At 42.9% G+C, this 23317-nt stretch overlaps 1 protein-coding gene across 1 annotated transcript; it reads left to right on the top strand.

Moving 5' to 3' along the window:
* The first annotated feature begins 6021 nt into the window (after positions 1–6021).
* LOC126485174 (pro-resilin-like) lies at positions 6022–18884 on the top strand. The gene is made up of 3 exons (XM_050108855.1): positions 6022–6076; positions 14069–14413; positions 18302–18884. The coding sequence occupies exons 1-3, from the start codon at positions 6071–6073 to the stop codon at positions 18587–18589; spliced, it is 639 nt and encodes a 212-aa protein (XP_049964812.1). The 5' UTR covers positions 6022–6070; the 3' UTR covers positions 18590–18884.
* Positions 18885–23317: the final 4433 nt, after the last annotated feature.

The following is a 23317-nucleotide window of genomic DNA, read 5'->3' on the forward strand; positions in this document are numbered from 1 at the left end:
AAATGAGTGTCCGGGAGATGCAGAGATCAGCCTTCTATGAGATGCATGTTCACTTCACAAAATGGACATCGTCGATATTCAAGATGCGCTCAGAACAAACCATTAACGAAGATAGAATGAAAAATGGCGCACCACAGTGATCACAAAGATTCGCACCACCAAATTCTAAGGCGAACTTCTTGCGAGTTACAAACCGTGCAGGACGTTCAGCTAGGATTGCTTTCTTAAAGATTACTTATAGAATCATATTGGTGTAACAGGATCATGAGAACTAATAGAATATGATGGCACACAGCCGAATTCGAAACAGTTTGTCGTCGAGCTTATCGTGAAACTGGCTGTCGTTTAAGGCGTTGCTGCAGATCCTGCAGTAATATGTCCTGTAGATATCGGAAAAGAAAAAATCCAAAGGCTGCATTTGTCCATTGGTTCCAGATGGTATGATTGACAATGTCACATGTTATCCAAGACGAATAGTTTGCTCTGGAGTATGATTTTTATACGAAAACCAGGGATCAAGCAGAAACAAGTAATTTTGACGAGCTATTGGTCAAAAGCAGAGCTCATGTCATAGCTGTAGTTCTCTTACGCGCTTTTTCCCACTTTGCTTGTTGTGACGTAAATAGTCCCTACTGGCCTTCGAAGATAACGTACACCAGGAAGAATCGTAGGTGGAATAGCACTTACAACTTCTCTCAGCACAATACATAGGCCTAACTTTCCAGCCAATTTACCATCCACATTAACAGTCGGCATAATTATACATGAATGCATTAAGGCATTGATGTTAGATGAGCATTGACATAACTCCCTTAGCACCTATAACTTCCTCTTAAAATCACGATTGGTCGGAGGTGAAAACAAATTCCTTGCTGAAAGATGCGATAGGTTTGTCACTTCCGGACCGATTCCGCAGTTTGCTATCCATCGTCAAGTTGGCGCTTTGTTTGAAGTTTCGTTATCTTACGTCTTCCAATTCTGTAGCACTGTTGGAAGTAATGCAACGATCTATCGCTTCCCTTGAAGCCACTGTAATGTATGTCGCACGTAGTTTGATGTGCTTGACGTAGTAGGTCACCTATTATTCACATCCTGTAAATTGTTTCAAAAATTCCTTGAAACACGCAAAGACCAGCATTTCCAACAAGTGCGCCTTGTCCTGGAATATGCGTAGTTTTTCATATACACTACACGATCATATTGCTGCAGACCTATTCCAAATACGTTCATAATTGTTTTTTCACGGATGATCTCCCATGTGCGTAATTATTTAGCACCCGCTCCTTGGAAAAATGTTGTACATTACTACGTTTCACTAGAGACAGTATTTTTGGCTCTTTGTCCAACAAGTATGGAGGAATACGTGGGCTCGACGCCTGTTTCAAATCGCTTTCACTTGTTAAGCACTTGTCGTCATCAGTGTACTCCTCACATACATCGTCCACACAGTCGAGAGTATAAAAACCACCACACATTCCTCGGCTCATCTTGCAGAAACGCGAATATTTCATCTGCCACTTGTTTTTCACTCTGAGAAATTGCTTGGTTTCCTTTCTGACGATAAGTCAATTTCGGCAACTGTTGTTGTAGACATAACGCAATGTCTGCTTTGTTTATCGTTGCCATTGCTCTGCTTTGTATCAACAGCACTAACACTGTAGCACTCTGCCAGCTGAGTTTAGCTTCCGCGTGATCGATACTTTCCTGCGTATCACACGAACTGCAATCGGGCGCTCTCTTATCGGTCTACTTGATTAAATCACCGTTTGTTCCAGCATCAAAGCCGTATTCTCCGTTTCTGTTTGACGTTCCATTTACTGTCTGTTCTTTCATTTCTTAGCACACGTCGATTTTTGCCGCCCCATTTTTCTTCATTCTCGTTATATGTCTGTCTACTGTATTGGGTAGGGCTGGATAACAATTTATTTTTATTGACTAAATATTAGTGTTGCAGGTAACTTTAGCGCAGCTAAGAAGTTATCATTGTCAATACTGTCGACATAGGTCCACACAGTAATATTACATGGTAACTCCTCGGTTGAGTGACAAAAATTTGTTACACAAAAGGGAAAAATGAAAACTGTTTCAGATTCACACAAGTACATGCAACAACATAGTTTAAGAATCAGGAACCTAAACCATAGTTTCACTTCACATTAACTGACCAGTGAAGTTGCGTATCAGAACTTAATTTGAATTTGAAAGTACAGAAGAATTGAAATACCAAACAGACAGCAATACTGTTTCCAAACGAGGATTTTTCTCTTTGACATCAACTTCTATATAGAATTCGAAACCCATAAGGAGAAAATTATACACATGGTGGAGGATGCTAAACTGTAAAACTTGAGGTAAGGAAATAAGAGCTGACAATGAATATTTAGTTTATTGACCTAAAAGAATTCTATTCTTACAGAAATAGTTTTAGTTCATATTGAAGAGACGGTCGCCAGTATTAATGGATACAATAAAATGTTTTTTTATCAAATTCTCTCAAATATCTCAAATGTCTACCACTTTCTCGTCAGCTTGTACAAACACGTAACGTAAAAAATCCATAGGAGTGAGACTTTTAATTTTTTTTGAGTCATCAGTCTTCTGACTGGTTTGATGCGGCCCGCTACAATTTTCTCTCCTGTGATAACCTCTTCATCTCAGAGTAGCACTTGTAACCTACGTCCTCAATTATTTGCTGTGTGTATTCCAATCTCTGTCTTCCTTTACAGCTTTTGCCCTCTACAGCTCTATCTAGAACCACGGGAAGTCATTCCCTCATCCCTTAACAGATGGACTGTCACCCTGTCCCTTCTCCTTATCAGTTTTTTCCACATATTCCTTTCTTCTTATCAGTCCACCTAATTTTCAACATTCGTCTGTAGCACCACACCTCAAATGCTTCCATTCTCTCCTGTTCCGGTTTTCCCACAGTCCATGTTTCACTACCATATAATGTTGTACTCCAGACGTACATTCTCAGAAATTTCTTCCTCAAATTAAGGAGAGAGACAAGGCGATCGAAACAGACAGTAATATCGAAGTGGGATGTAGCACCATCGAGTTAAAACCACAAGCCCTCGAGCACAAAAATACATGTAGATAAAGTCTCTAAAGTCTCTGACACACATTTCTTTCCCCGCCCTGACGATTACAGCTGCACAGTGGTCATTCGGCGGAGGTTTGAAGTATTTATTGTATAGTTGAAAGTGGAGGGGGGAGAAAGGAAAGAAAAAGGAAAGAACTTATGATATAAGCTGCACTGAGATTTTGAGGAGTCAGCAGCGACGAGTGAAAAAGTGAGCCGAACAGGGATACTCCTGCTTTGTAGGTTGGTTGGTTGTTTTTGGGGAAAGAGACCAAACAGCGAGGTCATCGGTCTCATCGGATTAGGGAAGGACAGGGAAGGAAGTCGGCCGTGCCCTTTCAGAGGAACCATCCCGGTATTTGCCTGGAGCGATTTAGGGAAATCACGGAAAACCTAAATCAGGATGGCCGGACGCGGGATTGAACCGTCGTCCTCCTGAATGCGAGTCCAGTGTGCTAACCACTGCGCCACCTCGCTCGGTCCCTGCTTTGTAGGTAGTTACGTTAACCACTACGCCACCCGGACATGCAGTTATCACAAATGCACGGAATATCTCCGTATGTTCACCGACAGACCCACACTCCCACTTAGCACCAACTATGCGCACTACTCGTCTTTCGGACATGTCCGAAAGAACAGGCACCACACATTCATACAAAAATATGGGAACTGAAGTAGTTGTCTAGTCTAATGAAGAAGGTCAAAACATTTCATACTAATCTGCATTTGACAGCAAAGTCAAAAGATTATTTTATTCAACTAGTTGTGTGCTGTACAATAACTTTTGTTGTTAGCTGTAGCTGAATACATGAAGTATGTCCACAGCTAAGTTCCATTTGGTTATATAAAACAAACGTGTACAGATACAGAAAAAATATTTATTGTACAAGAATCTACACCCGTTAAACTACTTTTCTACATAGCTTCCGACATTTTGTAGGCACTTGTCATAGCGTGGCACAAGTTTTTGTATGCCTTCTCTATAGAAGGTTGCCACCCGCGTATTCAACCATTTGGTAACATGTTCTTTCAGCTCGTCATCATCGTTGAAATTTTGTCCACCAAGGACAGATTTTAGGTGTAAGAAGAGATGAACGTCGCTAGGAGCGAGGACCGGGATGTACGGAGGATGTTCAAACGCGTCCCAGTGAAATCGCCTAAGAGTTGTTTGGTCACATTCGCCCTGTGAGGTCCGAATCACAGATCTGATTTCACACGCGGCGATATTTTCAATTACGACTGACATTATAAAGAAGCACTACAAAGCACACGTCAGCAGCAGCGATCCGAAAATGGCGTACATGTCTTCTCTTTGCGTAAGAGTAACTGCCGCGCATGCTCAGAACTGCTATCGTAGCGCTGCCGCGGATAGAAATAGAAACGGAACTTACTTTGTGGACGATCCTCGTATTTCCACAATCCTTGCGTATTTTGATATCATGCGACGATGCTACGACCTCACGCAGGAAATTTGTCGTAGCAACTGCTCAGTTTATTAAAGATCCGATGGTTGTAAACCATACTAAAAAAATGGTTCAAATGGCTCTGAGCACTATGGGATTTAACATCTGTGGTCATCAGTCCGCTAGAACTTAGAACTACTTAAACCTAACTAACCTAAGGACATCACACACATCCATGCCCGAGGCAGGATTCGAACCTGCGACCGTAGCGGTCACGCGGTTCCAGGCTGAAGCGCCTAGAACCGCACGGCCACACCGGCCGGCTTGTAAACCATACTATTCACTTTTATTTAAAAATGTGTAAGTTTCAATTTAGATTTGGTAGTAGTACAGCGGTATTACATGAAGTGCAAAATAAACAAGTTTATTAGAGTTGTCACTTTCGGTAACAGCCGTGTAAATATTCGTGAATAAGCAATACACCTTTTCCCGCGCTGCAGTCTTGATATTCATTTACTATTCTAGACACGTTTTAGCATTCACCTCAGATGTATCACGATAGACGTGTGAAAAATCAATTAAAAATTACTGGAGACTACTTTCGTTTAAACGATGTTTTTAAAAAAACGATTACACATGTAAAATATTTGCGATATTCTATAATTCAAACTAAATGATATAATTAGTAGGAGTTTGTGAATAATTTACGAATGATTTGGTACGTTAATTGCAGACAGGGAAACAATTGTAGACAGGGAAAGAACTCATTTGATAATTTTTGTTTTTTAAGAGTTAACTAACACGCACTGAAGATGTTTCTCAAACAAGGTCCAAAACGTGTGTGAGACGATAAATATCGGCAGAAGAAAGACGAAGTTTTTTACATAAATATACGTTCATAAAAACCTTTTTCGCTAAGACAGAATTGAGCCAATATTTTATAATTATAAACAAGTTGTCAACGATTTAACAGTTGTGTTGGCCACATTAACTACAGACAGAAAAAAATTTAATTAATATCTTGCACGGGGTTTCAAATGCTCATCCGTTGCTGCACCTATAATGCACATGCAGAGTTCGCTATTACTGGACGTTACAACGTTTAAGTAGATGCTGTTTAATATTTGTGGGCGAATATAATGGGAAGCTTTGAACCAATAAGCCACGAAGGTAAAGGCTGTTGTATCTGGGCTATTGTAAAGGAACCATGAGACTTCTCAGAGCCTCGGATTTCAGACGGCCCGTAAAGCGTAATTTACCTCTAAGGGGACACGGTAAAGTGGCTGTTGCGAGCAGATGTCGGCCATAATGTTCCGGCAGCCTTCGGTGACAGGCGAAGACTCGGAGGAGGAGGGGTTCCATCAAGCGCTGACTGGCCATCGTGTGACGCAAGGCGTAAAGGAGCCTGTATGTGTGTGTGTGTGTGTGTATGTGTGTGTGTGCCTGTGCAGCCTAAGTAGATCACGCGCTGCTCGTATTACGCGCGACCCGCCCACGGCCGCGCCTCCCTCTCGCGACCTATAAGTAGTGGTCGCCCGACTCTCCACTAGCACACTCCTCCCCGCGTCTGACAACGTTCTACGAAATGAAGGTAAGGACACCTCCTGCAAGGCATGGTAAAGATCCATCGTAGTAGAATAGCCGAGTTACAATGTGACCACGAAAGTAAAACGTGTTTCATCTTCGATTCAAAGTCTAGTTGCATAACCAAATACTGAACGAAGCCAAAATGAGCGCAAGAAGAGCATTGCGAGAAGCGTATAATGAACGGGAAACCAAAATTTTGCCAACCGATCTCGCTGAAAATCCTAAGAAGCGCGGTCGTAAAGCCAGTAAGCGGATCCACCTCTTCTGTTCAGTCGCTCAGTCACCATGACGGCACCAAAACAACGTGTGACAGAGAGGAGAACGAAGTACTGAAATCAGTATTCCGAAATTGTATCGCCTCGGGAGATCGAAATAAGTTCCAAGAATGGCACACTATCGCTGAAATGGCAGATACAAAGATGAGTGATCCTAGAACAGAAAATCAATCAAAATCTCTCAATAGTGAAAGAGCACGTATACCAGACTAGTTACCTGTGAGAACCAGCAGATATTATGTGAAAGAACGTGCTTCCCTTTTAGCACTAGTTTACTGTGGCTCCCTGGAGCAACGAAGGGTACCTAGCGACTGGTAAGATACAGGTTATACACGTTTTCAAGAAAGATCTCGGACATTATGCGTATGATTATAAGCGAAAATCGACGTCGCCTGTTGTGTAATCATGGAACACGTCCTGTGCTGAGGCATCATGATGGTTCTAATGACTGAAAATCTCCTTTATAAAAAACAATACCTATTGCATAAATATAGATGCTACGAAACATAAGTGTAGCTCGTTCTGTATGTCCAAGAAATCCATAGCACCTTAGAGAAAGGTTCCCATGTTGATACCGTGTTAACTGACTTCCAGAAGACATTCTGTCGTTTACTGAGCAAAATATGAGCTTAGAGATTATCAAACGCGATTGGTAACTGGATTCAGGACCTGCTAAGAGACCTCGATACGTTATTGTTAAAGGGAAAAAAACGTCTGATGAGAAAATAGTGTCGGGAGTACCCCAAAACGGTGCTGTAGGACCATTCCTGTTCACAGTATATATAAATCAGTTAATGGATAACGTTCGAATCTCCACAAGACATTTTTTCAGATGACACTCATTTCTACAAGAAGGCTGTTACGCTAGAAGAATGTAGCAAAACCAAGTAGAAATGTGGAGTATCGAGGATTGGTACAAAGAATCGCAGTTGACCCTGAATTCAAATAAATGTTTCGTGGAGGGATCCAATACTGATCCAATACGTTATTGAAGAAAAATCTCTCGAAGCACTAACAACCGTAAGACACCTAATAGTAATCATACGGAGCGACCTAAAGAGGAAAGACCACATAAAACTAATTTACTAATTTCCAGCATTCTGGAAGGCGTGACGTGAGCAGCTGTGTAGTTTACCAAATTATGTAATAAATCACAGAGAACTGTCGAAGTAGCAATATTAGCTTTCTTTAGTACTTGATGATTAGTTTCGAGCTAAGCTCTTTATCAAATTATACAGTAAGCTATGCAATAATCTACATTACGGCAGCCGCATGAGTGTTCACTCTAGCTAAACACATCTCGTAAAACAGTGTAGGGCTGAACTCTATAAACCTAAGATGAAAGGAGTTCAGTCCTGCACTACATTACGAGATGTTTTTAACTAGAATGAACAGTCATGTGCCAGTTGCAATGTAGCTACGTTATTGTTTACGTCGTCGGATAATTTGATAGTGAGTTTAGGCTCGAAACTAGTCATCAAGCAATAATGGAAATTATGCTACAACCTCGACGGTTCTCTGCAGTTTATTGGATAATTTGATAAAACTAATTGTTGGAAATGAGATTCCAGCTTGAGATTTATTAGAAAAATCTTAAGGATGTGTAATTCATCCGTGAAAGAACTGTCCTACAAAACATTTGTTCCATTGATGCTTCAGCATTGTTCATGAGTCTGGGGTCTTTAGCACTTTAGCAAGTAGAGCTTACAGAACAGATAGTGAAGATCGAACGAAGAGCGGCAGATTTCGTCATGGGATCGTTTAGTTAGCGAGAGGGTTATAAGGAGGTACTCAACGGACTCCGGAGTCAGTCGCTAAGAAGGCGGTGTAGTGTACCACGGAGAGGTTTTCTGTTGAAGATACGAGAGTATATGGTAAAAGAAGAGCTAGGCATTGTACTGCTAACTTTTCTAGTGAAACGAAATGACGAGAAAACTAGATAAAATTGAAGCCCATATGTATGTTTATCGAAAGTCATTCTTCCCAGGCATCATCCGCGAATGGCAGAGGTACCCTCCACCACACACTGTAAGGTGGTCTGTGTAGTACAGATGTAGATGTAGCTCGTAGATGGACCCCTCCCCTCTGGGAACGCAGCCCGGTACTTCATTGTGTTTTAAAGCGAGGCATCCGGCGAAGCTCAGTATATGGGTTTGTTAGGGCTTAACTGACTAGACAGAAAGACTGCCGAGATACGCCTTCCTAGTTATGGAGTACGGTGGAGAGATAGAAAGAGACTTGATGATAGCCGTCAAAATAACTTTACGTTTACGTTGATAGTGAAAGGGTGTGGGCGGCTCTAGTCACGCAGTTCGTCTTCGGTAATTGACATCCCGCACACAATACTTCCGTCGGATTGGAAAACAGTAATCTACGTGCTATTTCTTCGTTTGTGAGACTGAGTACAAGGGATGCGTACAGAAAACAATAGCAGTTAATTTTATGACCGGTCTGGCGGTGTTTTCACCGAGGCGAAAGGGATCTGATTATGCCTGCCGAGAAAGTCCTTAGCGTAGTTAACTGGGGATACTGCGTCCGCTATTGGGAAAGATTGCATTTTGTCTCAATCTGTTGATTTTTCTGATAGCATCTGCAGCTTCGGAAGTGTTTCTCTCCGTCTGCGCTTATGATGAAACTGACACATTCAGTACAGGTTACCCGTGTCGGGTCTGGCGGTCTAGTGGTGAAGTGGGCGACTACTAATCGAAAGGTCGCTGCGTCGAATTCCGGTCCGACCACAGATTTTTTCACTCTGCTTTTAATCTAGAGTTCACCTCTCATCTGTGTGAGGAATCCTCAGAATCATTGAGTCATACGAAATAATTACCGCTTTCTACTGTAAAAAAGGTCTCCTCGCGTTTTGAATAACGTAGTACCTTATTAATACCAACTTTGGTCAGATACAATTATCATCAGATCTAAGGACCCTTTATGCTTGCAGGAGATGATATTGGTTGAAACTAGAAAGAGGACTCTTATAAGTACTAGTAGATAAGCAAACAGTTTTTAGATGTGGCCCATTTTATCCTTAAGTAGTCATGAGTCAGTAGATGCTAGAAGATGATATTTAATGTAGTTACCACTCATTCTTACACATCCTTCATTCTGGAGCCCCACTTCTAAAGAGTCACGAGCTCGTGCGAACACAGATTAAAACGAAAAGGCGTTACATTCACTTTTCAGCAATTTGTTGTTTGTAATGATAACAATTTAAAATTGATAATATTGATATTTTGGTTTTGAGAAACCGATGACGTATGATTGTTGTGCAGATGCGTATTACTCAGTGGCCAACTGACGTATAATGTCGTTCCACACAAAATTGTTTTATATTGTAAATACCTATTCTCCTCCTGTGAATTGAGTAACTCATTGTAAAGTAAAGGATGCCGTCTTCAACCACTGAACTAGGCGAATCGCCACCCTTTTCTCTTGCTTTTCGTATCTGGACGCCTTTTCTTTTAGGCGAGGGGATTTTTAGGTTGACCACAGCGTACACAGCCGCTAAAAGTTGTGCCTTCTACCTTGCTTTCCCGTATCTGGACTCCTGTTCGTGGTCTGATGTGTGCAATAGCCAGACGGCGTCGGACGCAATACATAACGGACTGAGTGTGAGTATAATTCATGTGAAAGTGCAGTCTGCGTGTAGTTGAGGCTTATGTAGAAATATGATGCAATTTATGGAGAAAGGCGACGATTTAGTGCCTTTCGTAGTAGTCTCATACAGGCTGTAGCCTCGGACGCCAAATATTTCCTGGAAGACGTCTGTAATGCAAGGGTTGCACAACCATTACATCAGGAATTGTTCGAAGAGATAAAAGAATGGTGCGCTTTGTTTGTTTATGTAATGCGAGACTTGAAGATCTTGTGGAAGCACTTCTGCACACCATTCGTAACTGTACTGCATCTTAGAGACAAGCTATCGACTCTGAATTTTATATCCAGAACTGCTACAGGAGAGGAGGCCATGTTAGAGAAAGAATTGTGACTGTTTTTTTGGAAACAATACAGTAATAATTTATAGTAACTTGCGTCACAATTTTTCACAAGTACCGCATGTTCATTTTCCTAACTCATTTTAACATACAGTTTTCTACAAAAAAGATATCTTTCTCGGCACAAAATTTTGAGTGGTAGTTTTAATAAGAAAGTGGTTAAGCACAAGTGTAAGAAGTCACACTGGAATTTTCATTGGTTAATTTGAGTTATTTAGTTTCTCAAGCTAAAGGTAGATTTAATGAAAGAAAACGACTAATTTAATTTCTGTTTGAAAAGCTTCATTAGTTTGATACCTGAAGTGATTGACGCTAAATGTCTTCCTTGTTTCATTCTCGTCCTGAATGTAAAGCAACGTATCACAAAGGATTAAATCTTCATTTAACTTTTCTCAGAGTTTTTCCTATCAGAACTGCCTATCTATTTTTATAGGCAGTATTAGTTTCTTTACAGAAGGAAACTGCTTAAGGTGAGCTTGTACTGGCACCTCACCCAGTTGTAAATGTTGGACCTGCGGTTTAGTGGCACATACTGGGTTATCAAAACGGTAAGAGCGAAGTGATAACTGTTAGTTTCTATGTAGAGCACCCCCACTGAATTGCACTAAATACTCCAGAATAATAAGGATAGTCTACACAATAGTCAAACAGGTTTTAAATTAACTTTTACTGAAAATGAGAATAATAAGGATAGTCTACACAATAGTCAAACAGGTTTTAAATTAACTTTTACTAAAAATTCATTTTCAGTAAAAGCTTTTCTCAGAGGCGTCGAAGTGTAATTGTTATTAATATTTTCGGGCACATAGTTCACGCCACGATAACATCTGAAGGGCTGTAGTAAGTTCATAAATTTCGAAGAAACCAGCCACTCGTAAAACAGATGATAAGACACGATACTCAGAGGCACCACTGAGCGGCGGTCTTTAAAGCGTGCCCTCCTTCGAATGAGGTCACCTGTAATGGAAACCCGCTCTTCAGTGTGAGGAATAAACAACACCTTTATATGACATCAGAGGCAGAAATATAAGGGATAAGATTAGGTAGGTCAGGATGCAATACTTCTGGAACCACTCGACCAACATAGGCGTAGAGAATGATGTTGTACCCTGTAGTGCATAAACAACATTCATTTTTCTTCTGCAAGGGTAACGTTCGTTCGTTCTATCAATGTGTATTAACAGGGACAGAAAAACACGAAGAATGACCAGCACGTCAGCAGCCCATGCTGACTGCTACGGCCATGCAGCAACGATGCTCGTTTCTGCTGGAGTACTGGACACTCTTCATGTTTTGCTGTCCCTGTTGACGCATATCGCTAGAACGAAAATCATTCTAGATTAATTTTGGACCCCACTGTTGCATGGCTATCTAAACTTCTGCTTTGAAAATCATTTTCCTTGTAATGGGAAACAAAGCGATGCTTTCCGTCGACATTTGGCGTCGCATGAAAAGCATGACGAACAGTATTTGGTTGGGATGACTCCAGGTACACAACACAAAGAAGAAACTGCAAATATATGCCGAAAGATGAGAGAAAATGCGCCTTACGACTCGCAAGAGGGACAGGCGTTGTATGATTGCCAACACGAATGTTTTGTCTCGCCAAACAGGTTATCCATTAGCAACTTTCGTTGCGTTTGCTTAATAACCACTTCCATCAAACAAAAAGAAACACACATTTGCTAAAACTGTCCACTGGAAAAGTATTTCTCAGTAACGTTCGGTTTGTGGAAATCTGGTTAATTCCGCCTTCAGTTGAGTCATAGATTTGATGAGGTCCAACATTGGCGTGTCCATAGCTGTTTTCATTGCTATCGACCGATGAAACAATGCTGTATGCCTGACTTGTCTCGGCCACCACTACTACAGTCGTGGGAGTGTAACTGCAAGGAAAAATGCTTCCTCTTGTCTCCTGGTTGGTCCTGCAGGTTCTTCGTACAATCACAGCTGGTTATTTCGTAACCGAGTGCAACACAGGAGGACTATGAGCAATAACTTGTGATACACGGGAGCACAAATTAATTTAAATATGAGGATCGAGTATCTTGCATGTTGTGGTGATGTTGGACTGTTAGGTATGAGGATTGATACTTGGTGTCGTGCCGACCGTTGTGGCCGAGCGATTCCAAGCACTACGGTCGCGGTTTCGAATCTTGCCCTGGGGGATGGATGTTGAGATGTCCTCAGGTTAGTTAGGTTTAAGTAGTTCTAGGGGACTGATGACCTCAGATGTTAAGTCCCATAGTGCTCAGAGCCATTTGAACCATTTGAACTTGGTGTCGTGACTAATTACCGATGAGGGTGTTCTACAAAAATATTGCATAGTATTTTCGCACTGAACGTAACAATACCGTTTTAGAAAGTGTTGGTATATGGTAGAGTTCTAACACGAGTGGATATCATAATTATGGCCTAAAAATGAGCGGTAGGGTTACATCAAAATCTACATGACTACTCCGTAATTGACACGTAAGTACTTCGCAGAGTAGTCATAGAACCACTTTTACACCATTTCTCGTCCATTCCACTCTCGAATGGTTGGTATGGAAAATGAAAACTTAAAATCTTTCTGTGGGAGCTCTGATTTCTGTTAGATTATCACGATGGTCGTTTCCCCCAAATAGGCGAGAGTCAACAAAATATTTCCGCATTCCGATTGGAAAGTTGGTGATTAAAATGTCGTGAGTAGATTCGCAGTAACGATAATCGTCTCTGTTTTAAGTATTGCCACCCAAATTGCTCATAACATTCGTGACACCTTCTCCTCTAATCCATGGTAATACAAAACGAGCTGCCTTTCCTCGAAATTTTTCAGTGTCCTCCATCAGTCCTGTCTGCTAAGGATCCAGTACCGCCCAGAGATACCGTAGAAGAGGACGGACAGATGTAGCGTAGGCAGTCTCTAAAGTTTATTCGTTGCCAGTGAAACGCGGCCTTTTCCGCAACATTTTCCTTGTGATAGATCTAAGTTTAGTTGTTCGTATTTGTAATCTCTACATATTTAGTTGAAATGACAACATTTAAATCTGTGTGGTTTATCTTTAGTACTCATGGGGAGTACCTCACACTTTTTATTGTTCACAGTCAATTACCACTTTTCGCCATTCGTTTTGTATTTCGTAATTATCTTCTTACTACTTTACTAGATGGTAAGCGATAGCATCATCTGTTCATATCCTCTCCTAAATCGCTTATAGAGATTAAGAACAGCAGAGGAACGATGACACTTCCTTGGGGAACCTCATACTTCACTTATATTTCACTCGATGACTTCCTATCGTTTAAACGAACTGACAAAAAGACAAGAACGCATTAGCACAACTGACAGTATTCCATAGGTATGCAATGTGATTAGAACGCCGGCCGAGGTGGCCGAGCGGTTCTAAGCTCTACAGTCTGGAACTGCGCCACCGCTACGGTCGCAGGTTCGAATCCTGCATCGGGCATGGATGATTGTGGTGTCCTTAGGTTAGTTAGGTTGAAGTAGTTCTAAGTTCTAGGGGACTGATGACCTCAGAAGTTAAGTCCCATAGTGCTCAGAGCCATTTTTTTATGATTAGAACCCCATTTTGAGAAAACATGTTAAAAGCCTTCTGGAAATTTAGAAATATCCAGTTAAATTGTGCATCCTATGGCGCTGGATACGTGCTCGTTACTAAAATCTTGATCCCGTTCATGTCTTTGGGAGTGATGGAACCAACGAATGCTCCATTTTTCGAACAGGTGAGCGTGCTGTTGCTGACTTTGGTGGCTGCGGTCGCAGCCGAGCCTCCTGCTGACCGCTCGTACCTGCCACCGAGCGCGCAGTACGGTGCCCCGTCGCCGGCAGCTCCCAGCACCCAGTACGGCGCTCCAGCCACTGGAGCCGCCTTCCTCGGCGGCTCTATCCAGCGCCCGGCGGCCCGCGTCTCCTCGAGTCTGGGTGCGGCAGCTTCCAGCAGGAGGCTGAGCTCGGGTTCACTGGGACGCAGATTCTCCGGTCTCGGCCGCGCCGGTGGTCTGTCAACCGAGTATGGTGTCCCTGGCTACAGCTATGGGCGTACTGGCATGCAGGAGGACCCTCTTGCAGTACGTAACAACTTTTTATCAACAATATGTGTGGAATCTTTAAAAGTACAGGTTCGTGGATATCGTCTACAGGGGGATTTGTTGCGATGCCGCAGGTGATCGACTACTTCTGGGTAAGGTATCGTACGAAATGGGATGTTTGACAGATTAAACCAACCCTTTTAAAAAGTGGAGTCGTGGGATGACGTAAGTACAGAAGAAATTCTGATTCCCCATTCTGGCCAAGGTCGGGTCGATCGGGACCGACCGACCGCCATGTCATCCCCAGCCAATGGCGTCATTTGGTTGTGGTATATAGGAGCATGGGGCCATCACACGGCTCTTCCGGTCGTCGTAGACTCTGCAGACATTGGAGTCGCTACTTGTCATTCAAGTAGTTCCTCGATTGGCATCACGAAGTTGAGTGGACCTATTGTAGTCCTTCCACCAAGGAAAAAGCTACTGGCAGTACTGGGAACAGAACCTTAGTCCTTTGCTTGGCAATCATCCACTCTGGTCGCTCAGTTACGAAGGTGGACACAGAAGATATCAAGTACACATTCATATCTTCAGAGTTACCAGAAAAGTTTCCTCCAGAGCTTCATCTAGATCAATGGTGTCTACAGTTCATATACATGTTCGTGAATGATGGTAGAAAAGAGACTAGAAAATCACGAGTCTGTTTGCTGAAACAGAATGCTGAAAACATTTTGAACGAAATGAAGAATTATCATAAGACTGTTGAAAATATCACAATTCCTTGTAGAAACAGTATTGCGTCACTTAAGGTAGGTCATCATACTGAGCACTTCATCCAGCGTTGAGCAAAAGAAACAGAGACAGAAGATTCCGGTGAAGATGTGGAAAAACTAGTTTCAGTTAGGAAGAAATTAAGAATCCTCCAACCTTTCAGGTGAGGGGAAGAACTTACGAACCACTGATAAATGTTTGCTTGATCTCTGTTAAGACCTGTTCTTGATGTGCAATCTAAGAAATGAAATAAACATCCAAGTGAAGTAAACTTATTGTAACCAGGCTTTGGCGTTACTGCCCTAATTTGTCACGAAGAGATACTGATATGTGTGTGAAACATGCATTTACACGCTGGTCATTCTTCGTGTTTCACTAGCTGTAACCTGTAACGGGACACAATCCACACAACCGTCTACAATGGACGTCGCATGAAAGTCGTGATAAGCATTATCTACCTGGGCTGGGTCCGGCTGCACAGTACAAAAACGAAATTACAAATATCAGGCGAAACATCAGAGGAAATATACCTGACGACTCTTAGGACGCACCCCTTTATGAGGACAGACCTACAATAAATTTTTCACACGAGTCCTAGAGTGAGGCATGTTATCTTGAAGGTCACTTAAGCTTTTGGTTTTTAGTGTAAGAGGTAATACTCACTGCTGGTAGACATCTGACGCAGTCTGACACTTTCACAGACACATACTTGACCAGTGCTGCACACAATAAGCTATACACAGCTCGTGGTCTAGTGGCTAGAGTTGCTGCCTTTTGGTTATGAGGTCCCGGGTTAAATCCCGGGTTCAATCCCCCCTCTACCGGGGGGACTGGGTGTTTGTGTTGTCCGCATGTTATCAACATCATAATTAGTGACAGTGGCTCGATTGGGCTATGTAAAAATTGGGAATTCGTACGGGCGCTGACGACCTGGATGATCATCTAGGAAGTTACTTACTCCGGGATGTGAGGATTCTGGCCTACTCCCCAGAATAGGACGACTCATTTAGTCAACGAATGTGCTCTGTAATACACTTGAAGTGGACATGGTACCTAATGGATGAACAGACAAACAGAAACCATAATACGTGTCTTAATACGAGTGGTTACTGCGAGTATTTAATTGTTAATTTTGAATGATACAAGTGAACATAAGAGCAGCTCAGTTGTTGTGAGTTCAGAATCATGGTCTCCAGGAACCTCACCTTTGGACGAAGTTGGAGTTCTACATCTTTATCGCTCTCTTAAAACAGATCTCTAAGTCTGATTTGTTGTTATGAATTAAACCTCTTGTCATTTGCACGTAATATACTGGAATCCCAAGGCACTATGGATCATATTGCCATATTACAAACGTAGGCGCAGATTATACGCGCCCATCCCACGCATCAAGGTGCCAATAACTAGGACGTTCTCACGACAGGCTACCTACCAACACAACACACTTAGTACCCGCTCCGATGGTGTTCCTCTCCGAATGTGTTGGGTGAATAATTTCAATGAGTTGAATATTATTTGAAACCGTAGATGTTAATTCAGTGTTTTTAATCATAGTAAATATTGTTGGGATCTTTTTGTATATATACTAATCTCAGAGAGGATATAAAATGTAGACTGACAATGGGAAGGAGAGAGTTTCTGAAGAAGAGAAGTTCGTTAACATCGAGTATAGATTTAATTGTCAGGATGTCTTTCCTGAAAGTATTTCTACGGAGTGTAGCCATGTATGGAAGTGAAACATGGACGATAAATAGTGTAGACAAGAAGGGAATAGAAGCTTTCGAAATGAGATGCTACAGAAGAATGATGAATATTATATGGGTAGATCACGTAACTAATGAAGAGGTAGTGAATAGAATTGGGGAGAAGCTTAATTTGTGGTACAACTTGACTATAAGAAGCGGTCGGTCGGTAGGCATCAAGGGATCACCATTTTAGTATTAGAGGGCAGCGCGAGGGGTAAAAATCGTAGAGGGAGACAGAGAGATGAATACACTAAGCAGATTCAGAAGGATGTAGGTTGCATTAGGTACTTGGAGATGAAGAGGCTTGCACAGGAAAGAGTAGCATGGAGAGCTGCATGAAACCTGTCCCTGAACTGAAGACCACAATAACAGCAACATCAAACTTAAATATAAATAAGGCAAATGTTCAGCGATCATACTGACTCTACTCTTCAATATCAGACGTAGAAATGTGATTCCTCCTTGAGTGCACAGGGGTACTAAATCTAAAGTGCTTAACCGTAACTACCACTGCTGAGTTAACATTAAAACCAACAAGTACATTCATTGTCCTCAAGGCATTGTTGTTTTTTGAGGTCTTCAGTCTGAAGACGGATCTGATGCAGCGAGTCCTCGGAAAATACAGATCCGCTTGACTTTGGATGTCTGCAGTATCACCATAGGAAGGCTGTGTTCGTTAGAGATGCAAGTGCAGATCGATCACTCATCAGCACTGTTGCCTCTATGACTAGTGAAAAGGCTGCTGCTGCCCATCTTCAGTAAACAAATGTTAGTTGTGCCTCTAGACAGACGTTCATCCGATATGATTGCCCCTATGATATGCCTGTATCTATAGTTAAAGCATAAAATCCACCCAAACACAGAAGATTGCCTGTTTCGTGGGAAATCTGAAGCCAAAATTAATTTCATGTCAGTTTTTGGTTCCTAAGTGCATGACCGATGATCTACCCGGATAGTTGTGCGTGTTAAAGTGCCCCTTCCGTGATGGGGAGGATCGCCAGCCCCAGATCGAATCCATCCGGCGGTTTAACGACGAGGGTCGGTGTGCTTGCCAACCTGGATGTGGTTTTGAGGTGGTTTCCCACATACCGATAGGTAGACATTGAACTGGTACCTAAGTCTGGCTTCAGTTACACATTTCGCAAATATCTGGAAAAATTTTGCTCACTTTCACAGACATGAATAACATCACACGCAGACCGTCAGGGTGCACATATTCAGTCCTGGGGGTAAAGGGGTGGAGGGAAAAAGGGTATCCGACAAATACATTGATATTCATGGTGACCCTCTGCCGATACAGGTCAAAGACAAAACTAAGAGAGGAATAGTTAGTTTGTGTTACATAGTACCAACGTGTGTGAAGAATCAGTACTCTTGTCTCACAGGCTCTGATAGCGTCCAACTATTTCCGCAGGAGCCGGCCAACTACGAGTTCAGCTACACGGTGCAGGACGGCGAGACGCTGAGCGACTTTGGACAAGAGGAGTCCAGGCAGGGGGAGAGCGCCCAGGGCCAGTACCGAGTGCTGCTGCCCGACGGCCGCAAGCAGATCGTCTCCTACCAGGCGGACGAGGGCGGCTACAGGCCCACCGTAGAGTACCAGGACACCGGACTCACTGCCTACTCCGCCGCCGGATACGGCTACGGCAGGGGGCGCGCTGGGGCTGGAGCTGGAGCTGGAAATGGGGGATACCACTACTGATACATGATCGGCTAGTGAGATCTGTGTGCATGGCTGCACTTGTGGTGTGTGCAGAGTAGGAGGGCTACGTGCCACACTTCTTATATAGTTGCTGCTCTTTCTCCCATTATCGCTTTCTGCAAAGCTTCATTTAAATCCTTGCTCCAATTCAGTCTTTAATTCCTATGTTGTACAGTACACTACTTTGTTTTTAGTGAGCAGTACTACCGAATTGTATAGAATTATATGACAGTTTGTTTTCGTATAAACTGTTGGGAACCAGTGCCAAGTGTAATGATTGTTAATCTCCAATAAATTGTATGTTACTTAAAATAAATAGTCTTCGTTTATGATGTCACTGCCTGCTGTTCACTAAATTGTTCCACAGATATTGGACTCAGAACAGCAATGTTCAAATTCTTAACTAACTTCTCCAATTTAAATCTTTGTCTGTTTCAATGAATCATTTCGTTTCTTCATAGCATCAGCTGATTCGTTCCACTGTTTTTAATTTGATAATGCGAGGCACCATCTCGGCTGACTTCGACGTCAGTCAGTCGAAATACTTGTTGACCTTGACGGTACCTAAAGTGAAGAAGGTGAAATGTGGACTAAAATACTAAACAGTTTCTCCGAGGAAGAAAACAGCACATTTGTGATCGAACTTCACTTACAAATAAAAATCACAGATGTAGAAATAAGTGGACTCAGAAATCAGGAAACAGCTTAAAACGCTTGATAAAAGAAGTTTCACAGAGTTTTATGGGTGCCCTTTCGATTGTACACTGAATATTCGGAGTAAATTGTCATTCTTCTGGCATCGCTTCGTGGCGTGCTGAAAAAGAAGCTAGTTCTTATTTCTTGATTTCACGATTCCATGTGCACGTAGTGAGTATTGCTCAACATTTGTCGTATTTGGAAACAACAGATAGTGTGCGACTTGGAAGGAAATAAACTGTCTAATGGGAAATACTGGTAGAGACTTAAAAAACCTCACTGTACTGTGATGCTTAAACCGGAAACACTTCATTTCAAAATATGCTCTCGCCAAAATGCTATAACATAAAGTTCCAAAAGTAACGTAACAGATATAAAAAGGATTTAATCTGTAAAGTCGAGCAATTTATTTTGGTGACCAGCCACTTATTCTATAAATTTATTTCTGTGAAAATCCGCTTCAGGTTTTCACCATTTTCAATGCGCGTACTTCATTTTCTTGCACATCTTCGACTGTCAAACGTAGTTATCAACTGCATTTTGAACGTTGAAAGCTCATTTTATTTAGTAATTCAGTTGATTATCTTCTTCCTTATACAAGGTGACTCAAGAAGTCGTTTACATACTAACATGGTATATCGGGTATACAACAAGGGTCAATAATCACTTAACAATAGGGGTCGGGAAGGCCGTGCTGGGCTGCTAAATGGCGTTGCAGTTACACCCATCAACAAAAGTTCTGCGTCACCTCGGTTCCAAGAGTTCTGGAACCTGTACGGAAAATTGGAATAGAGATTAACATAAACGTTATTTCCCCCCTTTTTACTGCTCGTGAAAACCACACATTGCACGTTGTACCACCATACAGCGAGACCTTGTGAGGCGGTGGTCCAGGTCGCGGTAGGCACAAGTGTCTCTAATACCCAGTAGCACTTCATCTGGCATTGATGCATGCCTGTATTCGTCGTGGCATACTATCTACAAGTTCATCGAGGCCTTTTGGTACAGATTGTCCCACTCCTCAACGGCGATTCGGCGTAGATCCCTCAGAGTGGTTGGTGTGTCACGTCCTCCACAAACAGCCCTTTTCAATCTACCCCAGGCATTTTCGACAAAGTTCATGTCTGTAGAGCATGCTGCTCACTCTAGTCAAGCGATGTCGTTATCCTGAAGGAATTCATTCACAAGATGTGCACTATGGGGGTGCGAATCGTCGTCCATGAAGACTAATGCCTCACCAATATGCTGCCGATATAGTTGCAATATCAGTCGGATGATGCCATTCACGTATCGTACACCTGTTACGGTAGCTTCCATGACCACCAGCGGCGTACGTCGGCCCCACATAATGCCACCCCAAAACAGCAGGGAACCTCCACTTTGCTGCACTCTCTGGACAATGTGTCTAAGGCGTTCAGCCTGACCGAATTGCCTCCAAACACGTCTCCGAAGATTGCCTGGTTGGAGGCATATGCGATACTCATCGGTAAAGATAACGTGATTTCAATCTTGAGCGGTCCATTGGGCATGTTGTAGAGCCCATCTCCACCGCGCTGCATGGTGTCGTAATTGCAAAGATGGACCTCACCATGGAGCTAAGCATTATTCTACATGGTGGCGTAGCTGCCAGTGTTCCTCCGAGGCAAAATCCGTAGGTAGCGGTCATCCACTGCAGTAGAAGCCCTTGGGCAGCCTGAGCGAGGCATGTGATCGACAGTTCCTGTCTCTCAGCATCTCCTCCATGTTCATACAATAGCGGTTTGGTTCATTCCGAGACGCCTGGACATTTCCCTTACTGAGAGCCCTTCCTGGCACAAAGTAAACATGCGGACGGCACTGACCGTCTAGGTATGGTTGATCTGCAGACAACACGAGCCGTGTACCTCCTTCCTGGTGGAATGACTGGAACTGATCGTCTGTCGGACCCCCTCCGTGTAATAGACGCTGCTCATGCATGGTTATTTACATCTATGGGCGGGTTTAGTGACATCTCTGAACAGTCAAAGGGACTGTGTCTATGATACGATATTCATACTCAACATGTATCTTCAAGAGTTCTGGGAACCGGGGTGATGCAAAACTTTTTTTGATGTGTATTTAGCCACATGCTACAAATATACGCGTACGACAGGAGATGCGATTGGCCCACCGCCACTATTCCTGTGACCGGGAAAGTTTGCCTAAGGATGTGCACTCACCTGGCTGCTGACATGTGCGGTGCCCCCCGTCCTGCTAACATTAAATACGGCGACGAATGTTCACGGGAATATCATTCAGCGTGGCCGGCATAACTTCGCGCAAGAAAACGTGATACGTGAGACAATCAAGTCGTTCCGGGAGAATGTCCCACTTAAACCGTAACCGACGATGCGAGCCCACGCATTAAGGGTAAATTTGCGTTGTGAGGTACGCGTACGTGTAGCAAGTGGGTTCACATCCACCCACTCCTGCAAGTTGTGATCGTCCATCATACCCTTCAATGAAACGTCGCTTCGTCGGTGAAGAGGACACTCGCTGTGAAGCTTCCGTCTGTAGCTGATTCCCGCAGAAACCACCGCGCAAGTCCCATGCACTTGTTGCAGTCCCCGGATTGGAATGCCTGGACGCATTGGAAATGAAACGGATGCGGTCCTTTGTCGTGTACAATGCGTCAGACAGAAGGCTGGGAGATATCAGTGGCATGGGAAGCACCTTGTGCAGCTGTTGCCTGCCTACGTTGCACCCTTTCGAGAACGCTTTCTTCTGCCGCAACTGTCCGTGTTGTTCGTTGGAGACCAGCCAGCATCCGGCTCGTGCACATGGAACGAGCCAGATTCGCACAATCGGAGATGCAGGTTGGCGAATAACGTGTGGCACGCCATCTTTCCATCGGGATATTTTGCACGATCCCATCGCACGTCTTCTCGTCCATTGCAGATGGCCGCCCATCTCAGCCAATTAGCGGTACTTGCGGCTATCTAAGTTACTCGCAACGCTTTCCACGGCGTGAATGGTAACGGTCCTCGTGCGCTCCGCCCCTGCTTGTACAGCAACGCCCCTCGTGGCGTTAGTAAATCCTGGTTGCTGTGCGATTACTGGTCATTGTTGTACGCCCGATGCGCGATGTCAGTCTTGTGAACGTTTTTGTGAATCACCCTGTATATAAAAGGCAATAGCCCGACTGAATGACATACAGACTCATCATCACCCAGCCGTCTGCCCCCGGTAGCTGAGTGGTCAGCGCGACAGACTGTCAATCCTAAGAGCCTGGGTTCGATTCCCGGCTGGGTAGGAGATTTTCTCTGCTCAGGGACTGGGTGTTGTGTTGTCCTAATCATCTTCATTTCATCCCCATCGACGCGCAAGTCGCCGAAGTGGCGTCAAATCGACAGACTTGCACCAGGCGAACGGTCTACCCGACGGGAGGCCCTAGCCACACGACATTTCATTTCATTTCATCACCCAGCCGTAACCGTAAAGGACAGAAACTTGAACTTTGTTAGAGTGCTGATCTTGTATTGTAGGCATCGTTTAAGAAGAGACTGTTCAAAATTGCACTCCTAAGGGGGTAAAATAGCGGATGAAACGCTTTATTAAAAATATGTCGCTGTTAGGACAATTTTGAAGCTAGAAGTACGAAAATTGATGTTTGGTTTCTCCGTCAGAGATACCAAGATCCGTGTTTCAGCACTTTGTAAATCCAACCACTAACAGGGTAAAATAGTGAGTGAAATTTTTTTGAAAACAAATTATTATTAAAGAACTACTAAGCGTTTTTAAAGCTAAATCTATGAAAATTAATTTTTGACTTCTCGCTTAGAAATTAAAGAAAATCATGTGTTTCATTGTTTTTCGAAATTCAATCCCCTGCGGGGGTGAAATAGGGGATGAAATTTTTATGAAATTATATCATTATGAAAAAAATTTCAAAAGTTAGTCAACGAAAATTTTATTTGGCTTCTCTGTTACTGTTTTTGGAAATTCAACACATAAAGGGCTAAAATAGGGGATGAAAATATTTTTAGAAAATTTTCGTTATTTTTTTAAAAAAAA

The sequence above is a fragment of the Schistocerca serialis genome, chromosome 6 (genome assembly GCF_023864345.2).
Source record: "Schistocerca serialis cubense isolate TAMUIC-IGC-003099 chromosome 6, iqSchSeri2.2, whole genome shotgun sequence".
Classification (NCBI taxonomy): Eukaryota; Metazoa; Arthropoda; class Insecta; order Orthoptera; family Acrididae; genus Schistocerca; species Schistocerca serialis.

Bases quoted from the DNA above. Each gene is read 5' to 3' on its own strand.
- LOC126485174 (XM_050108855.1), top strand. The intron at 14,414-18,301 runs GTACGTAACAAC...CTATTTCCGCAG, and splicing joins TGCAGGAGGACCCTCTTGCA to GAGCCGGCCAACTACGAGTT.